The sequence below is a fragment of the Salvia hispanica genome, chromosome 2, assembly GCF_029641045.1.
Source record: "Salvia hispanica isolate PSC_SH4W2 chromosome 2, Shi_PSC_v1, whole genome shotgun sequence".
Lineage (NCBI taxonomy): Eukaryota > Viridiplantae > Streptophyta > Magnoliopsida > Lamiales > Lamiaceae > Salvia > Salvia hispanica.
In genome coordinates, this window is record NC_142693.1 from 24,045,649 (window position 1) to 24,068,213 (window position 22,565).

At 36.3% G+C, this 22,565-nt stretch overlaps 5 protein-coding genes across 5 annotated transcripts; all 5 read right to left on the bottom strand.

The window, feature by feature from the left end:
• Window positions 1-1,915: 1,915 nt before the first annotated feature.
• LOC148931871 (norbelladine synthase-like) lies at window positions 1,916-2,625 on the bottom strand. Its single transcript, XM_089064354.1, has 2 exons — window positions 2,396-2,625; window positions 1,916-2,315 (listed from the first exon to the last, which is right to left on the bottom strand). The coding sequence occupies exons 1-2, from the start codon at window positions 2,565-2,567 to the stop codon at window positions 2,017-2,019; spliced, it is 471 nt and encodes a 156-aa protein (XP_088920480.1). The 5' UTR covers window positions 2,568-2,625; the 3' UTR covers window positions 1,916-2,016.
• Window positions 2,626-5,816: 3,191 nt separating this feature from the next.
• LOC125202435 (norbelladine synthase-like) lies at window positions 5,817-6,530 on the bottom strand. Its single transcript, XM_048100831.2, has 2 exons — window positions 6,297-6,530; window positions 5,817-6,216 (listed from the first exon to the last, which is right to left on the bottom strand). The coding sequence occupies exons 1-2, from the start codon at window positions 6,478-6,480 to the stop codon at window positions 5,918-5,920; spliced, it is 483 nt and encodes a 160-aa protein (XP_047956788.1). The 5' UTR covers window positions 6,481-6,530; the 3' UTR covers window positions 5,817-5,917.
• A 3,195-nt stretch (window positions 6,531-9,725) lies between these two features.
• LOC125202516 (norbelladine synthase-like) lies at window positions 9,726-10,439 on the bottom strand. The gene is made up of 2 exons (XM_048100921.2): window positions 10,206-10,439; window positions 9,726-10,125 (listed from the first exon to the last, which is right to left on the bottom strand). Exons 1-2 carry the CDS (start codon window positions 10,387-10,389, stop codon window positions 9,827-9,829), a joined length of 483 nt encoding a protein of 160 aa, XP_047956878.1. The 5' UTR covers window positions 10,390-10,439; the 3' UTR covers window positions 9,726-9,826.
• Window positions 10,440-13,634: 3,195 nt separating this feature from the next.
• LOC148931872 (norbelladine synthase-like) lies at window positions 13,635-14,348 on the bottom strand. The gene is made up of 2 exons (XM_089064310.1): window positions 14,115-14,348; window positions 13,635-14,034 (listed from the first exon to the last, which is right to left on the bottom strand). Exons 1-2 carry the CDS (start codon window positions 14,296-14,298, stop codon window positions 13,736-13,738), a joined length of 483 nt encoding a protein of 160 aa, XP_088920436.1. The 5' UTR covers window positions 14,299-14,348; the 3' UTR covers window positions 13,635-13,735.
• Window positions 14,349-17,544: 3,196 nt separating this feature from the next.
• On the bottom strand, window positions 17,545-18,262 carry LOC148931873 (norbelladine synthase-like). Its single transcript, XM_089064305.1, has 2 exons — window positions 18,025-18,262; window positions 17,545-17,944 (listed from the first exon to the last, which is right to left on the bottom strand). The coding sequence occupies exons 1-2, from the start codon at window positions 18,206-18,208 to the stop codon at window positions 17,646-17,648; spliced, it is 483 nt and encodes a 160-aa protein (XP_088920431.1). The 5' UTR covers window positions 18,209-18,262; the 3' UTR covers window positions 17,545-17,645.
• Between the last annotated feature and the right edge of the window lie 4,303 nt (window positions 18,263-22,565).

Sequence of the window (22,565 nt, forward strand, 5' to 3'; positions counted from 1 at the left end):
GGACAAGAATTGATAGATAAACTCAAAACATAACACACACCTTATTTGACAACCAACGAGGTCAGAAACTTTTTACCAAAATTTTTACCTCATAACCTACATAAGTTTCAAATATAAGATAAATAGGATAAAAGAAAGCCCTACCTTGATAAGCCTACGTTGGTTCGACTGTTTCAAAGCGTCAACACAAATTAAATGAAACTTACATAGATTGCAACTTCTTCTTTCTCCTTTGATGACTAATCGGTTGATTCTCCAAAGTGGGGTGAATTGTAGGCTAGTAGCTATATTTGATTTTATAGCAAGAGCCACATTATTTAATTTGTTATGAATAGGGATGTCAATCTATCCCGAAACCCGCGGGTCGATCCGAATAATCCGGTAAAATTTTACTGCTAGGGCCGAAAAATTGCAACCCAAATACAAAATAGGGCTACATGGGCTGACCTGTTCGGCGGTATGCAGGATGGCCCATGTGGGTTGTGGGTTTGCCCATGGGTTGAGCATTTAAAATAAAAATATAATTAAAATTTTGGGTAATATACTTATATGATGTATATATGTTAATATCAATACTAAACACATAATTGATATGAAGTATAAATGGTAATCATGTCTTCTTTATCAAATTGAAAGTTAGAATTTATTTTTTTGGTATACAATTAAGAATGTTATTCAACTCCTTCGAAATGCATGATTTTCATTTAATTGTAGTTAGATTCACGATATGTTTATGTATTTTGTTACAATTTTCAATTTCTATCACTTTGATAATGCTTTACTATTTGCGACAATCTGTGTTTATATAAGTAAGAGTACTGGATTTGATAGAAGTAATACAAGATCACTTCTGACCCGAATAACCCGTGGGTTAGCTTGAAACCTGACGATTTAGGGTTAGGCCCGAAAATTTATAACCAAAAAAATTCACAACCCGAATAACCCGCATCCAAATAGCCAGAAAACCCGAGTGGATTGGCCTGAACCCGAGCGGGTTACCCAATTGACATCCCTAGTTATAAATAGTAAATGACAAATGGCACTATTTTGATCATTCATATTCTTTCTTGACGATTCCATATATAATTGTGTTGATTGTAGTAAAAAAAAATTACAAACTTAAAAAAATCGTGCCTCTCAAAGATTTTTGGAGATTAATATATATATATAGCATCTTTAATGCAAAATGACCGTTTATCGATTATATTGTATACGCCATATAATTTCCTATTTAATTCTATTTTCTTGCTCAATCTTTCTCACCGTGATACTTGTGCTACCCAATCCTATATAAAATAACATTTAATTATTAAACTTATGTTGTGCACAAATTATAAGAATTTCACCGTAAATTGACAAATTTGTGTAGAAAGGAATTTTCCAACTAAACCCTGATTTGGGGTGTTACAATTATGTCTTGAACTAATCTTTTCACCACAACTTTCTAAAAGCGGACCGCTACTTGTTCAGCGGTCGTTGGCCGCCAGCGGTCCGCTGAGCGGGTTGAATGCTCCAGATTTTCATCTTCAACTTGTAGTTATCTTTTTAGGCTCAAATTTGCACACATTTCTCACAAAATACGTAAAAATACCAAAACAGATAAAATATACAATTATTGAACATGTAATCCAACATTGATACTCAAAATTGACCAAATAAAGGCCCAAAAAGAGTGCAAAATCCGAGCATATCAAAAAGTTTGACTCAAATTTCATTAATTTTTTCAATTCTCTTTCTATTAACATTTTAAAAATTTGTGGCGGATAAAGTGACTTTCAATAGCTAATGGAGGGATTAGGATTTTCTTGTGGCAGCTTTTTCTAGATTTCATAGTTATGAATTGATAAAATATGAAGATTCATATCGATTGTTGTCATTAATCGCATGGAAAAAGAGAAAATGAAATACTGAGATATATAGTAGGAGGATAGAAATTTATTTTAGTAAACATGGAAGTAAAACACATAGTCCCAAGTTAATAGTAGATCAATTGTCATTCTTGCGGCTAATAGTTGATCAATTATCATTGTTGCGGAGCAAATACTTAGCAGAGAGTTGCATGACGGTAGTGAATGGTTTAATGGAAGCGATTTCAACATTCGCTGCAGCTTCCTCTTTGAGCTCGTACTCGACCGTAGATCGAGTTATACACTGCTTCTCGTTTCCCTCCACCGCTATCACATCGAATCTCATTCGATACAGCGTGAACCCTAGATCCAGAAATCCACCTTCCACAACCTCTGCCACTTTCACACGCTTATCGTGATCCACCACCATGAATTTCTCCTTGAACGACGTCAATCCCCTTCCCATCCCTGCTCAATTAATCAATTAAATTAATTAGGATAATTATATAAATCTAGCGGAATTTAATTGAATTGAATGTGGATGGTACCTGGACGGATAAAAATCTCGAGAATGGTTGCGGCGCCGCCGTCCCCTTGGACGATGTCGATCCGGCTGATGAGGTCGGAGTTGGCTTCCTTCGCCACTTTGGGGAGCTGGAGAGTGCTATAAAGCTTCCACGCTTCGGTTGCCGGTACGTTAACCGTCATCTCAGCAGACATTGTCCGTACATCTTCGATTTCTGGTTGTGGCGGATGAGATGTCTATGCACTACAAAGAGGAGTTGAGATTGAGAGGGTTATTATTTATAAAATAAGCGTGTGGTTGAATTGGTAGATAGGGGCATTCATAGTGCATTTAATGCCCCAATGTAGTGTTTGATTTGTTGGTAATAAAATTTGTGTGACTCGTTTAATGGGAAAGGGCCCATTGAATTAAGGCTGAAATTGACTGTTGTATTATCATGAAAAATTCAGTGATAATAATATGTGCAACACTATTTCAATCTTAAATTACATTGAATTTACTAATATAGCCCTCGACCGTAGAAATATAAAAATCATCTTTATTGGCTTTGAAACATCACTTGAAAAAGACTAGTTCACGACATAATTGATCTATGTCAGTAGGTGAAATAATTCTGCCACAAATTCAACCATCACACTAATAAAAATAAGAAACATCTGTGTCACTAATAATTCCGCTGGACTTCGACCAGAGCTCGATTAGGATGGTTATGCCAGGGGCGCCGCCGCTGCGGAAGGAGCAGGAACCGGCTCTGCTCAGCCGCGTGTCGCAGGCGGTTTTTATGGACAGGTGAAAAGTGAAAAATAACTGATATACCTAACTTCATTTTTCATGTCCTTCAAATGATCATTTAATAACAGAAACACTAAATTAAATTTAATTACTCCCTAAATTTGTGTAGAGATTAGAAGAATTATACTTCTAATTAATTTACTTTATTTTACTCTAAATTCAGTTTTAGGAAAATTAGTTGGGTGGGTGGATGAATGTGAAGTTAGGTCGAATTAATTTTTCATTACTTCTTATTGATGTGATGCATATATATCTAATCGATTTGAATCTTTATCATGGTACCACTTGCATCTAATACTTTGTCAATTTTGACAATAATATAACTGCCAAAATAAGTAAGCTGTTCTATAGTTCAATAAATAAATGTTGAATTTGTTGAAAATTCGGTGCAATATCTCTCTCTAGGGTCGTGCATTTAGTTATATTATATATCAAAATGGACAAAGAATTAGATGCAAGTGATACCATAATAAGGATTCAAATCGATTAGTTTTGTATGCAATACATCAATAAGGAGAAATGAAAAATTAATCCGACCTAACTTCACATTCCTCCACCTACCTAACTAATTTTCCTAACACTGAATTTAGAGTAAAATAATGTAAATCAATTAGTAGTATAATTCATATAATCCTACACAAATATAGGGAGCAATTAAATTGAATTTAGTGTTCTGGTATTAAATGATCATTTAAAAGACATGAAAAATGAAGTTAGGTATATAAGTTATTTTAAACCCTAAACCCTAAACACTAAACCCAGCGGCGCCGCCCCAGACTGAACCATCCTAATCGAGCTCAAGTTGAAGTTATCCACCAGTTGAATTATTATTGACATAGATGTTTCATATTTTTATTAGTGTGACGGTAGAACGTGTCGCAGAATTATTTCACACTATACAGATCCCGAAGGGTAGGAAGGAATTTTCAGAGAACATACACACTAAGGATCAAGGCCTCACGCCTTTCTACAAATGGAGATGGAGAAGGAGGAAGGAGGAGCTTCCGAGCCGTGACACTTAGTAGATTTCAGCTCTCTTCTATTGTTGGAATGGGAGCTCCCAACACTCAATACTCCTCATCCCCCGAAGATTACACACTTGGTTCCATTCTAGTTTAGTTTAGCTAGTATTTTGGTGTTGGTTTTCTGCACTTTTATCATCTGTTCGGCTGTTTCGCTTCGAGAAGAAGCGATGAAACAATTTCATGTTTTCCTTATTTTTTTACAGTTTACTTTTGGATATTATTGACCTCTGTTATGTTGAATTGGAGTTATGTTCAGTAGATGTGTTCTGCTTCATGTATGATATTTCCTGATCTGCTATAGGTTTTTGTTCCCGTCGCATATCTTAGCTCTAAAATGTTCTGTAATGTTTCGATTTGATCCGATCTGATGTTTTATGCTGGAATGTTCTTAGGATGCTGTAATCTCGTCGTATTTGTTTCGCGTCTTCATGAGTATGGGTGAGTTTTGTGATTCTGTCATCGTAGCTTAAATCTGAGGGGGTAATCTTAGTTTCATGCGATGATTTGAAGTTTGATTTTTCCTGATTTGTTCAGATCTGTAATGTACTCTGTCTTTCCATGTTTACTTGTTGAAGAAGATGAAGTTGTTAAAGTTATTTTGCTTTATTGTACCTTTTGCAGGAGACTGAAAGTCTCCCGTTTATTCTGTTTTTCCATTTATGGAAAGACAATTTAGTTGATCAAGTAGTTTAGACCAGTTGATCAATTTAGCAGTTTAAGTTCCGCAAATCCAGTAGTTTACTTAACCCACACCTAGAAGCGCGGCAGCAGCCATTCCCATTTCGTGTCTAGCATGCAAACCTCAATTGCCTCATCTCCGTGGGATCGATCCTTACTTCCCTATGCTAATCAAATAGTAGTAGTGTGTTAAGGTTTTGAAGGCCCGCTTGTTCCGTTTTATGCAAAATGACCATTTCTCCATTCTATTGTATACGCTATATAATTTCCTATTTAATTCTATTTTCTTGCTCAATCTTTCTCACCGTGATACTTGTGCGACCCAATCCTATATAAAATAACATTTAATTATTAAACCTATGTTGTGCACAAATTATAAGAATTTCACCCTATATTGACAAATTTGTGTAGAAAGGAATTTTCCAACTAAACCTTGATTTGGGGTGTTACAATTATGTCTTGAACTAATCTTTTCAGCACAACTTTCTCAAAGCGGACCGCTACTTGTTCAGCGGTCGTTGGCCGTCTGCTGAGCGGGTTGAATGCTCCAGATTTTCATCTTCAACTTGTAGTTATCTTTTTAGGCTCAAATTTGCACATTTCTCACAAAATACGTAAAAATACCAAAACAGATAAAATATACAATTATTGAACATGTAATCCAACATTGATACTCAAAATCGACCAAATAAAGGCCCAAAAAGAGTGCAAAATCCGAGCGTATCAAAAAGTTTGACTCAAATTTCATTAATTTTTTCAATTCTCTTTCTATTAACATTTTAAAAATTTGTGGCGGATAAAGTGACTTTCAATAGCTAATGGAGGGATTAGGATTTTCTTGTGGCAGCTTTTTCTAGATTTCATAGTTATGAATTGATAAAATATGAAGATTCATATTGATTGTTGTCATTAATCGCATGGAAAAAGAGAAAATGAAATACTGAGATATATAGTAGGAGGATAGAAATTTATTTTAGTAAACATGGAAGTAAAACACATAGTCCCAAGTTAATAGTAGATCAATTGTCATTCTTGCGGCTAATAGTTGATCAATTATCATTGTTGCGGAGCAAATACTTAGCAGAGAGTTGCATGACGGTAGTGAATGGTTTAATGGAAGCGATTTCAACATTCGCTGCAGCTTCCTCTTTGAGCTCGTACTCGACCGTAGATCGAGTTATACACTGCTTCTCGTTTCCCTCCACCTCTATCACATCGAATCTCATTCGATACAGCGTGAACCCTAGATCCAGAAATCCACCTTCCACAACCTCTGCCACTTTCACACGCTTATCGTGATCCACCACCATGAATTTCTCCTTGAACGACGTCAATCCCCTTCCCATCCCTGCTCAATTAATCAATTAAATTAATTAGGATAATTATATAAATCTAGCGGAATTTAATTGAATTGAATGTGGATGGTACCTGGACGGATAAAAATCTCGAGAATGGTTCCGGCGCCGCCGTCCCCTTGGACGACGTCGATCCGGCTGATGAGGTCGGAGTTGGCTTCCTTCGCCACTTTGGGGAGCTGGAGAGTGCTATAAAGCTTCCACGCTTCGGTTGCCGGTACGTTAACCGTCATCTCAGCAGACATTGTTCCGTACATCTTCGATTTCTGGTTGTGGCGGATGAGATGTCTATGCACTACAAAGAGGAGTTGAGATTGAGAGGGTTATTATTTATAAAATAAGCGTGTGGTTGAATTGGTAGATAGGGGCATTCATAGTGCATTTAATGCCCCAATGTAGTGTTTGATTTGTTGGTAATAAAATTTGTGTGACTCGTTTAATGGGAAAGGGCCCATTGAATTAAGGCTGAAATTGACTGTTGTATTATCATGAAAAATTCAGTGATAATAATATGTGCAACACTATTTCAATCTTAAATTACATTGAATTTACTAATATAGCCCTCGACCGTAGAAATATAAAAATCATCTTTATTGGCTTTGAAACATCACTTGAAAAAGACTAGTTCACGACATAATTGATCTATGTCAGTAGGTGAAATAATTCTGCCACAAATTCAACCATCACACTAATAAAAATAAGAAACATCTGTGTCACTAATAATTCCGCTGGACTTCGACCAGAGCTCGATTAGGATGGTTATGCCAGGGGCGCCGCCGCTGCGGAAGGAGCAGGAACCGGCTCTGCTCAGCCGCGTGTCGCAGGCGGTTTTTATGGACAGGTGAAAAGTGAAAAATAACTGATATACCTAACTTCATTTTTCATGTCCTTCAAATGATCATTTAATAACAGAAACACTAAATTAAATTTAATTACTCCCTAAATTTGTGTAGAGATTAGAAGAATTATACTTCTAATTAATTTACTTTATTTTACTCTAAATTCAGTTTTAGGAAAATTAGTTGGGTGGGTGGATGAATGTGAAGTTAGGTCGAATTAATTTTTCATTACTTCTTATTGATGTGATGCATATATATCTAATCGATTTGAATCTTTATCATGGTACCACTTGCATCTAATACTTTGTCAATTTTGACAATAATATAACTGCCAAAATAAGTAAGCTGTTCTATAGTTCAATAAATAAATGTTGAATTTGTTGAAAATTCGGTGCAATATCTCTCTCTAGGGTCGTGCATTTAGTTATATTATATATCAAAATTGACAAAGAATTAGATGCAAGTGATACCATAATAAGGATTCAAATCGATTAGTTTTGTATGCAATACATCAATAAGGAGAAATGAAAAATTAATCCGACCTAACTTCACATTCCTCCACCTACCTAACTAATTTTCCTAACACTGAATTTAGAGTAAAATAATGTAAATCAATTAGTAGTATAATTCATATAATCCTACACAAATATAGGGAGCAATTAAATTGAATTTAGTGTTCTGGTATTAAATGATCATTTAAAAGACATGAAAAATGAAGTTAGGTATATAAGTTATTTTAAACCCTAAACCCTAAACACTAAACCCAGCGGCGCCGCCCCAGACTGAACCATCCTAATCGAGCTCAAGTTGAAGTTATCCACCAGTTGAATTATTATTGACATAGATGTTTCATATTTTTATTAGTGTGACGGTAGAACGTGTCGCAGAATTATTTCACACTATACAGATCCCGAAGGGTAGGAAGGAATTTTCAGAGAACATACACACTAAGGATCAAGGCCTCACGCCTTTCTACAAATGGAGATGGAGAAGGAGGAAGGAGGAGCTTCCGAGCCGTGACACTTAGTAGATTTCAGCTCTCTTCTATTGTTGGAATGGGAGCTCCCAACACTCAATACTCCTCATCCCCCGAAGATTACACACTTGGTTCCATTCTAGTTTAGTTTAGCTAGTATTTTGGTGTTGGTTTTCTGCACTTTTATCATCTGTTCGGCTGTTTCGCTTCGAGAAGAAGCGATGAAACAATTTCATGTTTTCCTTATTTTTTTACAGTTTACTTTTGGATATTATTGACCTCTGTTATGTTGAATTGGAGTTATGTTCAGTAGATGTGTTCTGCTTCATGTATGATATTTCCTGATCTGCTATAGGTTTTTGTTCCCGTCGCATATCTTAGCTCTAAAATGTTCTGTAATGTTTCGATTTGATCCGATCTGATGTTTTATGCTGGAATGTTCTTAGGATGCTGTAATCTCGTCGTATTTGTTTCGCGTCTTCATGAGTATGGGTGAGTTTTGTGATTCTGTCATCGTAGCTTAAATCTGAGGGGGTAATCTTAGTTTCATGCGATGATTTGAAGTTTGATTTTTCCTGATTTGTTCAGATCTGTAATGTACTCTGTCTTTCCATGTTTACTTGTTGAAGAAGATGAAGTTGTTAAAGTTATTTTGCTTTATTGTACCTTTTGCAGGAGACTGAAAGTCTCCCGTTTATTCTGTTTTTCCATTTATGGAAAGACAATTTAGTTGATCAAGTAGTTTAGACCAGTTGATCAATTTAGCAGTTTAAGTTCCGCAAATCCAGTAGTTTACTTAACCCACACCTAGAAGCGCGGCAGCAGCCATTCCCATTTCGTGTCTAGCATGCAAACCTCAATTGCCTCATCTCCGTGGGATCGATCCTTACTTCCCTATGCTAATCAAATAGTAGTAGTGTGTTAAGGTTTTGAAGGCCCGCTTGTTCCGTTTTATGCAAAATGACCATTTCTCCATTCTATTGTATACGCTATATAATTTCCTATTTAATTCTATTTTCTTGCTCAATCTTTCTCACCGTGATACTTGTGCGACCCAATCCTATATAAAATAACATTTAATTATTAAACCTATGTTGTGCACAAATTATAAGAATTTCACCCTATATTGACAAATTTGTGTAGAAAGGAATTTTCCAACTAAACCTTGATTTGGGGTGTTACAATTATGTCTTGAACTAATCTTTTCAGCACAACTTTCTCAAAGCGGACCGCTACTTGTTCAGCGGTCGTTGGCCGCCAGCGGTCTGCTGAGCGGGTTGAATGCTCCAGATTTTCATCTTCAACTTGTAGTTATCTTTTTAGGCTCAAATTTGCACATTTCTCACAAAATACGTAAAAATACCAAAACAGATAAAATATACAATTATTGAACATGTAATCCAACATTGATACTCAAAATCGACCAAATAAAGGCCCAAAAAGAGTGCAAAATCCGAGCGTATCAAAAAGTTTGACTCAAATTTCATTAATTTTTTCAATTCTCTTTCTATTAACATTTTAAAAATTTGTGGCGGATAAAGTGACTTTCAATAGCTAATGGAGGGATTAGGATTTTCTTGTGGCAGCTTTTTCTAGATTTCATAGTTATGAATTGATAAAATATGAAGATTCATATTGATTGTTGTCATTAATCGCATGGAAAAAGAGAAAATGAAATACTGAGATATATAGTAGGAGGATAGAAATTTATTTTAGTAAACATGGAAGTAAAACACATAGTCCCAAGTTAATAGTAGATCAATTGTCATTCTTGCGGCTAATAGTTGATCAATTATCATTGTTGCGGAGCAAATACTTAGCAGAGAGTTGCATGACGGTAGTGAATGGTTTAATGGAAGCGATTTCAACGTTCGCTGCAGCTTCCTCTTTGAGCTCGTACTCGACCGTAGATCGAGTTATACACTGCTTCTCGTTTCCCTCCACCTCTATCACATCGAATCTCATTCGATACAGCGTGAACCCTAGATCCAGAAATCCACCTTCCACAACCTCTGCCACTTTCACACGCTTATCGTGATCCACCACCATGAATTTCTCCTTGAACGACGTCAATCCCCTTCCCATCCCTGCTCAATTAATCAATTAAATTAATTAGGATAATTATATAAATCTAGCGGAATTTAATTGAATTGAATGTGGATGGTACCTGGACGGATAAAAATCTCGAGAATGGTTCCGGCGCCGCCGTCACCTTGGACGACGTCGATCCGGCTGATGAGGTCGGAGTTGGCTTCCTTCGCCACTTTGGGGAGCTGGAGAGTGCTATAAAGCTTCCACGCTTCGGTTGCCGGTACGTTAACCGTCATCTCAGCAGACATTGTTCCGTACATCTTCGATTTGTGGTTGTGGCGGATGAGATGTCTATGCACTACAGAGAGGAGTTGAGATTGAGAGGGTTATTATTTATAAAATAAGCGTGTGGTTGAATTGGTAGATAGGGGCATTCATAGTGCATTTAATGCCCCAATGTAGTGTTTGATTTGTTGGTAATAAAATTTGTGTAACTCGTTTAATGGGAAAGGGCCCATTGAATTAAGGCTGAAATTGACTGTTGTATTATCATGAAAAATTCAGTGATAATAATATGTGCAACACTATTTCAATCTTAAATTACATAGAATTTACTAATATAGCCCTCGACCGTAGAAATATAAAAATCATCTTTATTGGCTTTGAAACATCACTTGAAAAAGACTAGTTCACGACATAATTGATCTATGTCAGTAGGTGAAATAATTCTGCCACAAATTCAACCATCACACTAATAAAAATAAGAAACATCTGTGTCACTAATAATTCCGCTGGACTTCGACCTGAGCTCGATTAGGATGGTTATGCCAGGGGCGCCGCCGCTGCGGAAGGAGCAGGAACCGGCTCTGCTCAGCCGCGTGTCGCAGGCGGTTTTTATGGACAGGTGAAAAGTGAAAAATAACTGATATACCTAACTTCATTTTTCATGTCCTTCAAATGATCATTTAATAACAGAAACACTAAATTAAATTTAATTACTCCCTAAATTTGTGTAGAGATTAGAAGAATTATACTTCTAATTAATTTACTTTATTTTACTCTAAATTCAGTTTTAGGAAAATTAGTTGGGTGGGTGGATGAATGTGAAGTTAGGTCGAATTAATTTTTCATTACTTCTTATTGATGTGATGCATATATATCTAATCGATTTGAATCTTTATCATGGTACCACTTGCATCTAATACTTTGTCAATTTTGACAATAATATAACTGCCAAAATAAGTAAGCTATTCTATAGTTCAATAAATAAATGTTGAATTTGTTGAAAATTCGGTGCAATATCTCTCTCTAGGGTCGTGCATTTAGTTATATTATATATCAAAATTGACAAAGAATTAGATGCAAGTGATACCATAATAAGGATTCAAATCGATTAGTTTTGTATGCAATACATCAATAAGGAGAAATGAAAAATTAATCCGACCTAACTTCACATTCCTCCACCTACCTAACTAATTTTCCTAACACTGAATTTAGAGTAAAATAATGTAAATCAATTAGTAGTATAATTCATATAATCCTACACAAATATAGGGAGCAATTAAATTGAATTTAGTGTTCTGGTATTAAATGATCATTTAAAAGACATGAAAAATGAAGTAAGGTATATAAGTTATTTTAAACCCTAAACCCTAAACACTAAACCCAGCGGCGCCGCCCCAGACTGAACCATCCTAATCGAGCTCAAGTTGAAGTTATCCACCAGTTGAATTATTATTGACATAGATGTTTCATATTTTTATTAGTGTGACGGTAGAACGTGTCGCAGAATTATTTCACACTATACAGATCCCGAAGGGTAGGAAGGAATTTTCAGAGAACATACACACTAAGGATCAAGGCCTCACGCCTTTCTACAAATGGAGATGGAGAAGGAGGAAGGAGGAGCTTCCGAGCCGTGACACTTAGTAGATTTCAGCTCTCTTCTATTGTTGGAATGGGAGCTCCCAACACTCAATACTCCTCATCCCCCGAAGATTACACACTTGGTTCCATTCTAGTTTAGTTTAGCTAGTATTTTGGTGTTGGTTTTCTGCACTTTTATCATCTGTTCGGCTGTTTCGCTTCGAGAAGAAGCGATGAAACAATTTCATGTTTTCCTTATTTTTTTACAGTTTACTTTTGGATATTATTGACCTCTGTTATGTTGAATTGGAGTTATGATCAGTAGATGTGTTCTGCTTCATGTATGATATTTCCTGATCTGCTATAGGTTTTTGTTCCCGTCGCATATCTTAGCTCTAAAATGTTCTGTAATGTTTCGATTTGATCCGATCTGATGTTTTATGCTGGAATGTTCTTAGGATGCTGTAATCTCGTCGTATTTGTTTCGCGTCTTCATGAGTATGGGTGAGTTTTGTGATTCTGTCATCGTAGCTTAAATCTGAGGGGGTAATCTTAGTTTCATGCGATGATTTGAAGTTTGATTTTTCCTGATTTGTTCAGATCTGTAATGTACTCTGTCTTTCCATGTTTACTTGTTGAAGAAGATGAAGTTGTTAAAGTTATTTTGCTTTATTGTACCTTTTGCAGGAGACTGAAAGTCTCCCGTTTATTCTGTTTTTCCATTTATGGAAAGACAATTTAGTTGATCAAGTAGTTTAGACCAGTTGATCAATTTAGCAGTTTAAGTTCCGCAAATCCAGTAGTTTACTTAACCCACACCTAGAAGCGCGGCAGCAGCCATTCCCATTTCGTGTCTAGCATGCAAACCTCAATTGCCTCATCTCCGTGGGATCGATCCTTACTTCCCTATGCTAATCAAATAGTAGTAGTGTGTTAAGGTTTTGAAGGCCCGCTTGTTCCGTTTTATGCAAAATGACCATTTCTCCATTCTATTGTATACGCTATATAATTTCCTATTTAATTCTATTTTCTTGCTCAATCTTTCTCACCGTGATACTTGTGCGACCCAATCCTATATAAAATAACATTTAATTATTAAACCTATGTTGTGCACAAATTATAAGAATTTCACCCTATATTGACAAATTTGTGTAGAAAGGAATTTTCCAACTAAACCTTGATTTGGGGTGTTACAATTATGTCTTGAACTAATCTTTTCAGCACAACTTTCTCAAAGCGGACCGCTACTTGTTCAGCGGTCGTTGGCCGCCAGCGGTCTGCTGAGCGGGTTGAATGCTCCAGATTTTCATCTTCAACTTGTAGTTATCTTTTTAGGCTCAAATTTGCACATTTCTCACAAAATACGTAAAAATACCAAAACAGATAAAATATACAATTATTGAACATGTAATCCAACATTGATACTCAAAATCGACCAAATAAAGGCCCAAAAAGAGTGCAAAATCCGAGCGTATCAAAAAGTTTGACTCAAATTTCATTAATTTTTTCAATTCTCTTTTTATTAACATTTTAAAAATTTGTGGCGGATAAAGTGACTTTCAATAGCTAATGGAGGGATTAGGATTTTCTTTTGGCAGCTTTTTCTAGATTTCATAGTTATGAATTGATAAAATATGAAGATTCATATTGATTGTTGTCATTAATCGCATGGAAAAAGAGAAAATGAAATACTGAGATATATAGTAGGAGGATAGAAATTTATTTTAGTAAACATGGAAGTAAAACACATAGTCCCAAGTTAATAGTAGATCAATTGTCATTCTTGCGGCTAATAGTTGATCAATTATCATTGTTGCGGAGCAAATACTTAGCAGAGAGTTGCATGACGGTAGTGAATGGTTTAATGGAAGCGATTTCAACGTTCGCTGCAGCTTCCTCTTTGAGCTCGTACTCGACCGTAGATCGAGTTATACACTGCTTCTCGTTTCCCTCCACCTCTATCACATCGAATCTCATTCGATACAGCGTGAACCCTAGATCCAGAAATCCACCTTCCACAACCTCTGCCACTTTCACACGCTTATCGTGATCCACCACCATGAATTTCTCCTTGAACGACGTCAATCCCCTTCCCATCCCTGCTCAATTAATCAATTAAATTAATTAGGATAATTATATAAATCTAGCGGAATTTAATTGAATTGAATGTGGATGGTACCTGGACGGATAAAAATCTCGAGAATGGTTCCGGCGCCGCCGTCCCCTTGGACGACGTCGATCCGGCTGATGAGGTCGGAGTTGGCTTCCTTCGCCACTTTGGGGAGCTGGAGAGTGCTATAAAGCTTCCACGCTTCGGTTGCCGGTACGTTAACCGTCATCTCAGCAGACATTGTTCCGTACATCTTCGATTTGTGGTTGTGGCGGATGAGATGTCTATGCACTACAGAGAGGAGTTGAGATTGAGAGGGTTATTATTTATAAAATAAGCGTGTGGTTGAATTGGTAGATAGGGGCATTCATAGTGCATTTAATGCCCCAATGTAGTGTTTGATTTGTTGGTAATAAAATTTGTGTAACTCGTTTAATGGGAAAGGGCCCATTGAATTAAGGCTGAAATTGACTGTTGTATTATCATGAAAAATTCAGTGATAATAATATGTGCAACACTATTTCAATCTTAAATTACATAGAATTTACTAATATAGCCCTCGACCGTAGAAATATAAAAATCATCTTTATTGGCTTTGAAACATCACTTGAAAAAGACTAGTTCACGACATAATTGATCTATGTCAGTAGGTGAAATAATTCTGCCACAAATTCAACCATCACACTAATAAAAATAAGAAACATCTGTGTCACTAATAATTCCGCTGGACTTCGACCTGAGCTCGATTAGGATGGTTATGCCAGGGGCGCCGCCGCTGCGGAAGGAGCAGGAACCGGCTCTGCTCAGCCGCGTGTCGCAGGCGGTTTTTATGGACAGGTGAAAAGTGAAAAATAACTGATATACCTAACTTCATTTTTCATGTCCTTCAAATGATCATTTAATAACAGAAACACTAAATTAAATTTAATTACTCCCTAAATTTGTGTAGAGATTAGAAGAATTATACTTCTAATTAATTTACTTTATTTTACTCTAAATTCAGTTTTAGGAAAATTAGTTGGGTGGGTGGATGAATGTGAAGTTAGGTCGAATTAATTTTTCATTACTTCTTATTGATGTGATGCATATATATCTAATCGATTTGAATCTTTATCATGGTACCACTTGCATCTAATACTTTGTCAATTTTGACAATAATATAACTGCCAAAATAAGTAAGCTATTCTATAGTTCAATAAATAAATGTTGAATTTGTTGAAAATTCGGTGCAATATCTCTCTCTAGGGTCGTGCATTTAGTTATATTATATATCAAAATTGACAAAGAATTAGATGCAAGTGATACCATAATAAGGATTCAAATCGATTAGTTTTGTATGCAATACATCAATAAGGAGAAATGAAAAATTAATCCGACCTAACTTCACATTCCTCCACCTACCTAACTAATTTTCTTAACACTGAATTTAGAGTAAAATAATGTAAATCAATTAGTAGTATAATTCTTATAATCCTACACAAATATAGGGAGCAATTAAATTGAATTTAGTGTTCTGGTATTAAATGATCATTTAAAAGACATGAAAAATGAAGTTAGGTATATAAGTTATTTTAAACCTTAAACCCTAAACACTAAACCCAGCGGCGCCGCCCCAGACTGAACCATCCTAATCGAGCTCAAGTTGAAGTTATCCACCAGTTGAATTATTATTGACATAGATGTTTCATATTTTTATTAGTGTGACGGTAGAACGTGTCGCAGAATTATTTCACACTATACATATCCCGAAGGGTAGGAAGGAATTTTCAGAGAACATACACACTAAGGATCAAGGCCTCACGCCTTTCTACAAATGGAGATGGAGAAGGAGGAAGGAGGAGCTTCCGAGCCGTGACACTTAGTAGATTTCAGCTCTCTTCTATTGTTGGAATGGGAGCTCCCAACACTCAATACTCCTCATCCCCCGAAGATTACACACTTGGTTCCATTCTAGTTTAGTTTAGCTAGTATTTTGGTGTTGGTTTTCTGCACTTTTATCATCTGTTCGGCTGTTTCGCTTCGAGAAGAAGCGATGAAACAATTTCCTATTTTCCTTATTGTTTTACATTTTACTTTTGGATATTATTGACCTCTGTTATGTTGAATTGGAGTTATGTTTCAGTAGATGTGTTCTGCTTCATGTATGATATTTCCTGACCTGCTATAGGTTTTTGTTCCCGTCGCATATCTTAGCTCTAAAATGTTCTGTAATGTTTCGATTTGATCCGATCTGATGTTTTATGCTGGAATGTTCTTAGGATGCTGTAATCTCGTCGTATTTGTTTCGCGTCTTCATGAGTATGGGTGAGTTTTGTGATTCTGTCATCGTAGCTTAAATCTTAGGGGGTAATCTTAGTTTCATGCGATGATTTGAAGTTTGATTTTTCCTGATTTGTTCAGATCTGTAATGTACTCTGTCTTTCCATGTTTACTTGTTGAAGAAGATGAAGTTGTTAAAGTTATTTTGCTTTATTGTACCTTTTGCAGGAGACTGAAAGTCTCCCGTTTATTCTGTTTTTCCATTTATGGAAAGACAATTTAGTTGATCAAGTAGTTTAGACCAGTTGATCAATTTAGCAGTTTAAGTTCCGCAAATCCAGTAGTTTACTTAACCCACACCTAGAAGCGCGGCAGCAGCCATTCCCATTTCGTGTCTAGCATGCAAACCTCAATTGCCTCATCTCCGTGGGATCGATCCTTACTTCCCTATGCTAATCAAATAGTAGTAGTGTGTTAAGGTTTTGAAGGCCCGCTTGTTCCGTTTTATGCAAAATGACCATTTCTCCATTCTATTGTATACGCTATATAATTTCCTATTTAATTCTATTTTCTTGCTCAATCTTTCTCACCGTGATACTTGTGCGACCCAATCCTATATAAAATAACATTTAATTATTAAACCTATGTTGTGCACAAATTATAAGAATTTCACCCTATATTGACAAATTTGTGTAGAAAGGAATTTTCCAACTAAACCTTGATTTGGGGTGTTACAATTATGTCTTGAACTAATCTTTTCAGCACAACTTTCTCAAAGCGGACCGCTACTTGTTCAGCGGTCGTTGGCCGCCAGCGGTCTGCTGAGCGGGTTGAATGCTCCAGATTTTCATCTTCAACTTGTAGTTATCTTTTTAGGCTCAAATTTGCACATTTCTCACAAAATACGTAAAAATACCAAAACAGATAAAATATACAATTATTGAACATGTAATCCAACATTGATACTCAAAATCGACCAAATAAAGGCCCAAAAAGAGTGCAAAATCCGAGCGTATCAAAAAGTTTGACTCAAATTTCATTAATTTTTTCAATTCTCTTTCTATTAACATTTTAAAAATTTGTGGCGGATAAAGTGACTTTCAATAGCTAATGGAGGGATTAGGATTTTCTTGTGGCAGCTTTTTCTAGATTTCATAGTTATGAATTGATAAAATATGAAGATTCATATTGATTGTTGTCATTAATCGCATGGAAAAAGAGAAAATGAAATACTGAGATATATAGTAGGAGGATAGAAATTTATTTTAGTAAACATGGAAGTAAAACACATAGTCCCAAGTTAATAGTAGATCAATTGTCATTCTTGCGGCTAATAGTTGATCAATTATCATTGTTGCGGAGCAAATACTTAGCAGAGAGTTGCATGACGGTAGTGAATGGTTTAATGGAAGCGATTTCAACGTTCGCTGCAGCTTCCTCTTTGAGCTCGTACTCGACCGTAGATCGAGTTATACACTGCTTCTCGTTTCCCTCCACCTCTATCACATCGAATCTCATTCGATACAGCGTGAACCCTAGATCCAGAAATCCACCTTCCACAACCTCTGCCACTTTCACACGCTTATCGTGATCCACCACCATGAATTTCTCCTTGAACGACGTCAATCCCCTTCCCATCCCTGCTCAATTAATCAATTAAATTAATTAGGATAATTATATAAATCTAGCGGAATTTAATTGAATTGAATGTGGATGGTACCTGGACGGATAAAAATCTCGAGAATGGTTCCGGCGCCGCCGTCCCCTTGGACGACGTCGATCCGGCTGATGAGGTCGGAGTTGGCTTCCTTCGCCAATTTGGGGAGCTGGAGAGTGCTATAAAGCTTCCACGCTTCGGTTGCCGGTACGTTAACCGTCATCTCAGCAGACATTGTTCCGTACATCTTCGATTTGTGGTTGTGGCGGATGAGATGTCTATGCACTACAGAGAGGAGTTGAGATTGAGAGGGTTATTATTTATAAAATAAGCGTGTGGTTGAATTGGTAGATAGGGGCATTCATAGTGCATTTAATGCCCCAATGTAGTGTTTGATTTGTTGGTAATAAAATTTGTGTAACTCGTTTAATGGGAAAGGGCCCATTGAATTAAGGCTGAAATTGACTGTTGTATTATCATGAAAAATTCAGTGATAATAATATGTGCAACACTATTTCAATCTTAAATTACATAGAATTTACTAATATAGCCCTCGACCGTAGAAATATAAAAATCATCTTTATTGGCTTTGAAACATCACTTGAAAAAGACTAGTTCACGACATAATTGATCTATGTCAGTAGGTGAAATAATTCTGCCACAAATTCAACCATCACACTAATAAAAATAAGAAACATCTGTGTCACTAATAATTCCGCTGGACTTCGACCTGAGCTCGATTAGGATGGTTATGCCAGGGGCGCCGCCGCTGCGGAAGGAGCAGGAACCGGCTCTGCTCAGCCGCGTGTCGCAGGCGGTTTTTATGGACAGGTGAAAAGTGAAAAATAACTGATATACCTAACTTCATTTTTCATGTCCTTCAAATGATCATTTAATAATAGAAACACTAAATTAAATTTAATTACTCCCTAAATTTGTGTAGAGATTAGAAGAATTATACTTCTAATTAATTTACTTTATTTTACTCTAAATTCAGTTTTAGGAAAATTAGTTGGGTGGGTGGATGAATGTGAAGTTAGGTCGAATTAATTTTTCATTACTTCTTATTGATGTGATGCATATATATCTAATCGATTTGAATCTTTATCATGGTACCACTTGCATCTAATACTTTGTCAATTTTGACAATAATATAACTGCCAAAATAAGTAAGCTATTCTATAGTTCAATAAATAAATGTTGAATTTGTTGAAAATTCGGTGCAATATCTCTCTCTAGGGTCGTGCATTTAGTTATATTATATATCAAAATTGACAAAGAATTAGATGCAAGTGATACCATAATAAGGATTCAAATCGATTAGTTTTGTATGCAATACATCAATAAGGAGAAATGAAAAATTAATCCGACCTAACTTCACATTCCTCCACCTACCTAACTAATTTTCTTAACACTGAATTTAGAGTAAAATAATGTAAATCAATTAGTAGTATAATTCTTATAATCCTACACAAATATAGGGAGCAATTAAATTGAATTTAGTGTTCTGGTATTAAATGATCATTTAAAAGACATGAAAAATGAAGTTAGGTATATAAGTTATTTTAAACCTTAAACCCTAAACACTAAACCCAGCGGCGCCGCCCCAGACTGAACCATCCTAATCGAGCTCAAGTTGAAGTTATCCACCAGTTGAATTATTATTGACATAGATGTTTCATATTTTTATTAGTGTGACGGTAGAACGTGTCGCAGAATTATTTCACACTATACATATCCCGAAGGGTAGGAAGGAATTTTCAGAGAACATACACACTAAGGATCAAGGCCTCACGCCTTTCTACAAATGGAGATGGAGAAGGAGGAAGGAGGAGCTTCCGAGCCGTGACACTTAGTAGATTTCAGCTCTCTTCTATTGTTGGAATGGGAGCTCCCAACACTCAATACTCCTCATCCCCCGAAGATTACACACTTGGTTCCATTCTAGTTTAGTTTAGCTAGTATTTTGGTGTTGGTTTTCTGCACTTTTATCATCTGTTCGGCTGTTTCGCTTCGAGAAGAAGCGATGAAACAATTTCCTGTTTTCCTTATTTTTTTACAGTTTACTTTTGGATATTATTGACCTCTGTTATGTTGAATTGGAGTTATGTTTCAGTAGATGTGTTCTGCTTCATGTATGATATTGTTAGTATGCCTTGAATCTGTATAGGATTGTGTTTCCTAATTGGAATAGGATTATGTTTCTGAATTAGGATAGGATTTTATGTGTGCCTATTTATATGGGAGCAGGGCACATAATTCTGTGATCTGACAGATCCAATCTGTAGCCATAATCTGAAAACACTTTGAATACAATTTGTTCTCCGTTTCCTGTCCGTGGAGGTAACCAACAACGTTGGTGAACCACGTAAATCTGTGTCTCTTTACGTTCTTTTGTTTGTCGATTACAGTATTACCCTATTTGTCATAACAAACTGGTATCAGAGCCAGGTTAGGTGGCTATGGGTCGGACCGCGACCCATGTTTGTGTCGACTGCGTCTGTCCCGATGTGATCTGGTTTGAGGGGGAAATTTTTTCTGTACAAAGTCCATCCCACATCGGGAGTCTGAGGGAAATTGGAAGGTGTATGTAATTCCTGTCCAACCTCAATTAGTTTGAGGCTTTTTGGAAGTGACCCAACAACAAATCCGGGTGGGCTTGACCCAAAGCGGACAATATCAAACGTTTGTTGCAGTCGACGATCCTAACAAATTATCAGAGCCTGGTTTTCGGACTAGGGTTTTGAATTCCGCTGCTAGGGTTTTCTGGTAAATCGAAGATGTCTGCTCTGAACGTGAAGGTCGACAAATTTGGGAGAAGTTTCTTCGTCTGGCATTGTAATGATGCGTTTGCAAGGTGAATTCGGTTTATGGCAAATCTGAGGCAGGGAAGGAGAAGTCTGTTCATCTGGCATTGTAATGATGCGTCTGCAAGGGAGAATTCAAGTCAAGGTGGAGATTTGTTAGTATGCCTTGAATCTGTATAGGATTGTGTTTCCTAATTGGAATAGGATTATGTTTCTGAATTAGGATAGGATTTTATGTGTGCCTATTTATATGGGAGTAGGGCACATAATTCTGTGATCTGACAGATCCAATCTGTAGCCATAATCTGAAAACACTTTGAATACAATTTGTTCTCCGTTTCCTGTCCGTGGAGGTAACCAACAACGTTGGTGAACCACGTAAATCTGTGTCTCTTTACGTTCTTTTGTTTGTCGATTACAGTATTACCCTATTTGTCATAACAGATATTTCTTGATCTGCTATAGGTTTTTGTTCCCGTCGCATATCTTAGCTCTAAAATGTTCTGTAATGTTTTGATTTGATCCGATCTGATGTTTTATGCTGGAATGTTCTTAGGATGCTGTAATCTCGTCGTATTTGTTTCGCGTCTTCATGAGTATGGGTGAGTTTTGTGATTCTGTCATCGTAGCTTAAATCTTAGGGGGTAATCTTAGTTTCATGCGATGATTTGAAGTTTGATTTTTCCTGATTTGTTCAGATCTGTAATGTACTCTGTCTTTCCATGTTTACTTGTTGAAGAAGATGAAGTTGTTAAAGTTATTTTGCTTTATTGTACCTTTTGCAGGAGACTGAAAGTCTCCCGTTTATTCTGTTTTTCCATTTATGGAAAGACAATTTAGTTGATCAAGTAGTTTAGACCAGTTGATCAATTTAGCAGTTTAAGTTCCACAAATCCAGTAGTTTACTTAACCCACACCTAGAAACGCGGCAGCAGCCATTCCCATTTCGTGTCTAGCATGCAAATCTCAATTGCCTCATCTCCGTGGGATCGATCCTTACTTCCCTATGCTAATCAAATAGTATTAGTGTGTTAAGGTTTTGAAGGCCCGCTTGTTCCGTTTCATGCAAAATGACCATTTCTCCATTCTATTGTATACGCTATATAATTTCCTATTTAATTCTATTTTCTTGCTCAATCTTTCTCACCGTGATACTTGTGCGACCCAATCCTATATAAAATAACATTTAATTATTAAACCTATGTTGTGCACAAATTATAAGAATTTCACCCTATATTGACAAATTTGTGTAGAAAGGAATTTTCCAACTAAACCTTGATTTGGGGTGTTACAATTATGTCTTGAACTGATCTTTTCAGCACAACTTTCTCAAAGCGGACCGCTACTTGTTCAGCGGTCGTTGGCCGCCAGCGGTCTGCTGAGCGGGTTGAATGCTCCAGATTTTCATCTTCAACTTGTAGTTATCTTTTTAGGCTCAAATTTGCACATTTCTCACAAAATACATAAAAATACCAAAACAGATAAAATATACAATTATTGAACATGTAATCCAACATTGATACTCAAAATCGACCAAATAAAGGCCCAAAAAGAGTGCAAAATCCGAGCGTATCAAAAAGTTTGACTCAAATTTCATTAATTTTTTCAATTCTCTTTCTATTAACATTTTAAAAATTTGTGGCGGATAAAGTGACTTTCAATAGCTAATGGAGGGATTAGGATTTCTTTGTGGCAGCTTTTTCTAGATTTCATAGTTATGAATTGATAAAATATGAAGATTCATATTGATTGTTGTCATTAATCGCATGGAAAAAGAGAAAATGAAATACTGAGATA

Coding starts and splice junctions, on each gene's coding strand:
- LOC148931871 (XM_089064354.1), bottom strand. CDS start 2,567: ATGTCTGCTGAGATGACGGTTAACGTACCGGCAACCGAAGCGTGGAAG. Junction 2,316..2,395: donor CGAGATTTTTATCCGTCCAG/GTACCATCCACA, acceptor TTAATTGAGCAG/GGATGGGAAGGGGATTGACG.
- LOC125202435 (XM_048100831.2), bottom strand. CDS start 6,480: ATGTACGGAACAATGTCTGCTGAGATGACGGTTAACGTACCGGCAACC. Junction 6,217..6,296: donor CGAGATTTTTATCCGTCCAG/GTACCATCCACA, acceptor TTAATTGAGCAG/GGATGGGAAGGGGATTGACG.
- LOC125202516 (XM_048100921.2), bottom strand. CDS start 10,389: ATGTACGGAACAATGTCTGCTGAGATGACGGTTAACGTACCGGCAACC. Junction 10,126..10,205: donor CGAGATTTTTATCCGTCCAG/GTACCATCCACA, acceptor TTAATTGAGCAG/GGATGGGAAGGGGATTGACG.
- LOC148931872 (XM_089064310.1), bottom strand. CDS start 14,298: ATGTACGGAACAATGTCTGCTGAGATGACGGTTAACGTACCGGCAACC. Junction 14,035..14,114: donor CGAGATTTTTATCCGTCCAG/GTACCATCCACA, acceptor TTAATTGAGCAG/GGATGGGAAGGGGATTGACG.
- LOC148931873 (XM_089064305.1), bottom strand. CDS start 18,208: ATGTACGGAACAATGTCTGCTGAGATGACGGTTAACGTACCGGCAACC. Junction 17,945..18,024: donor CGAGATTTTTATCCGTCCAG/GTACCATCCACA, acceptor TTAATTGAGCAG/GGATGGGAAGGGGATTGACG.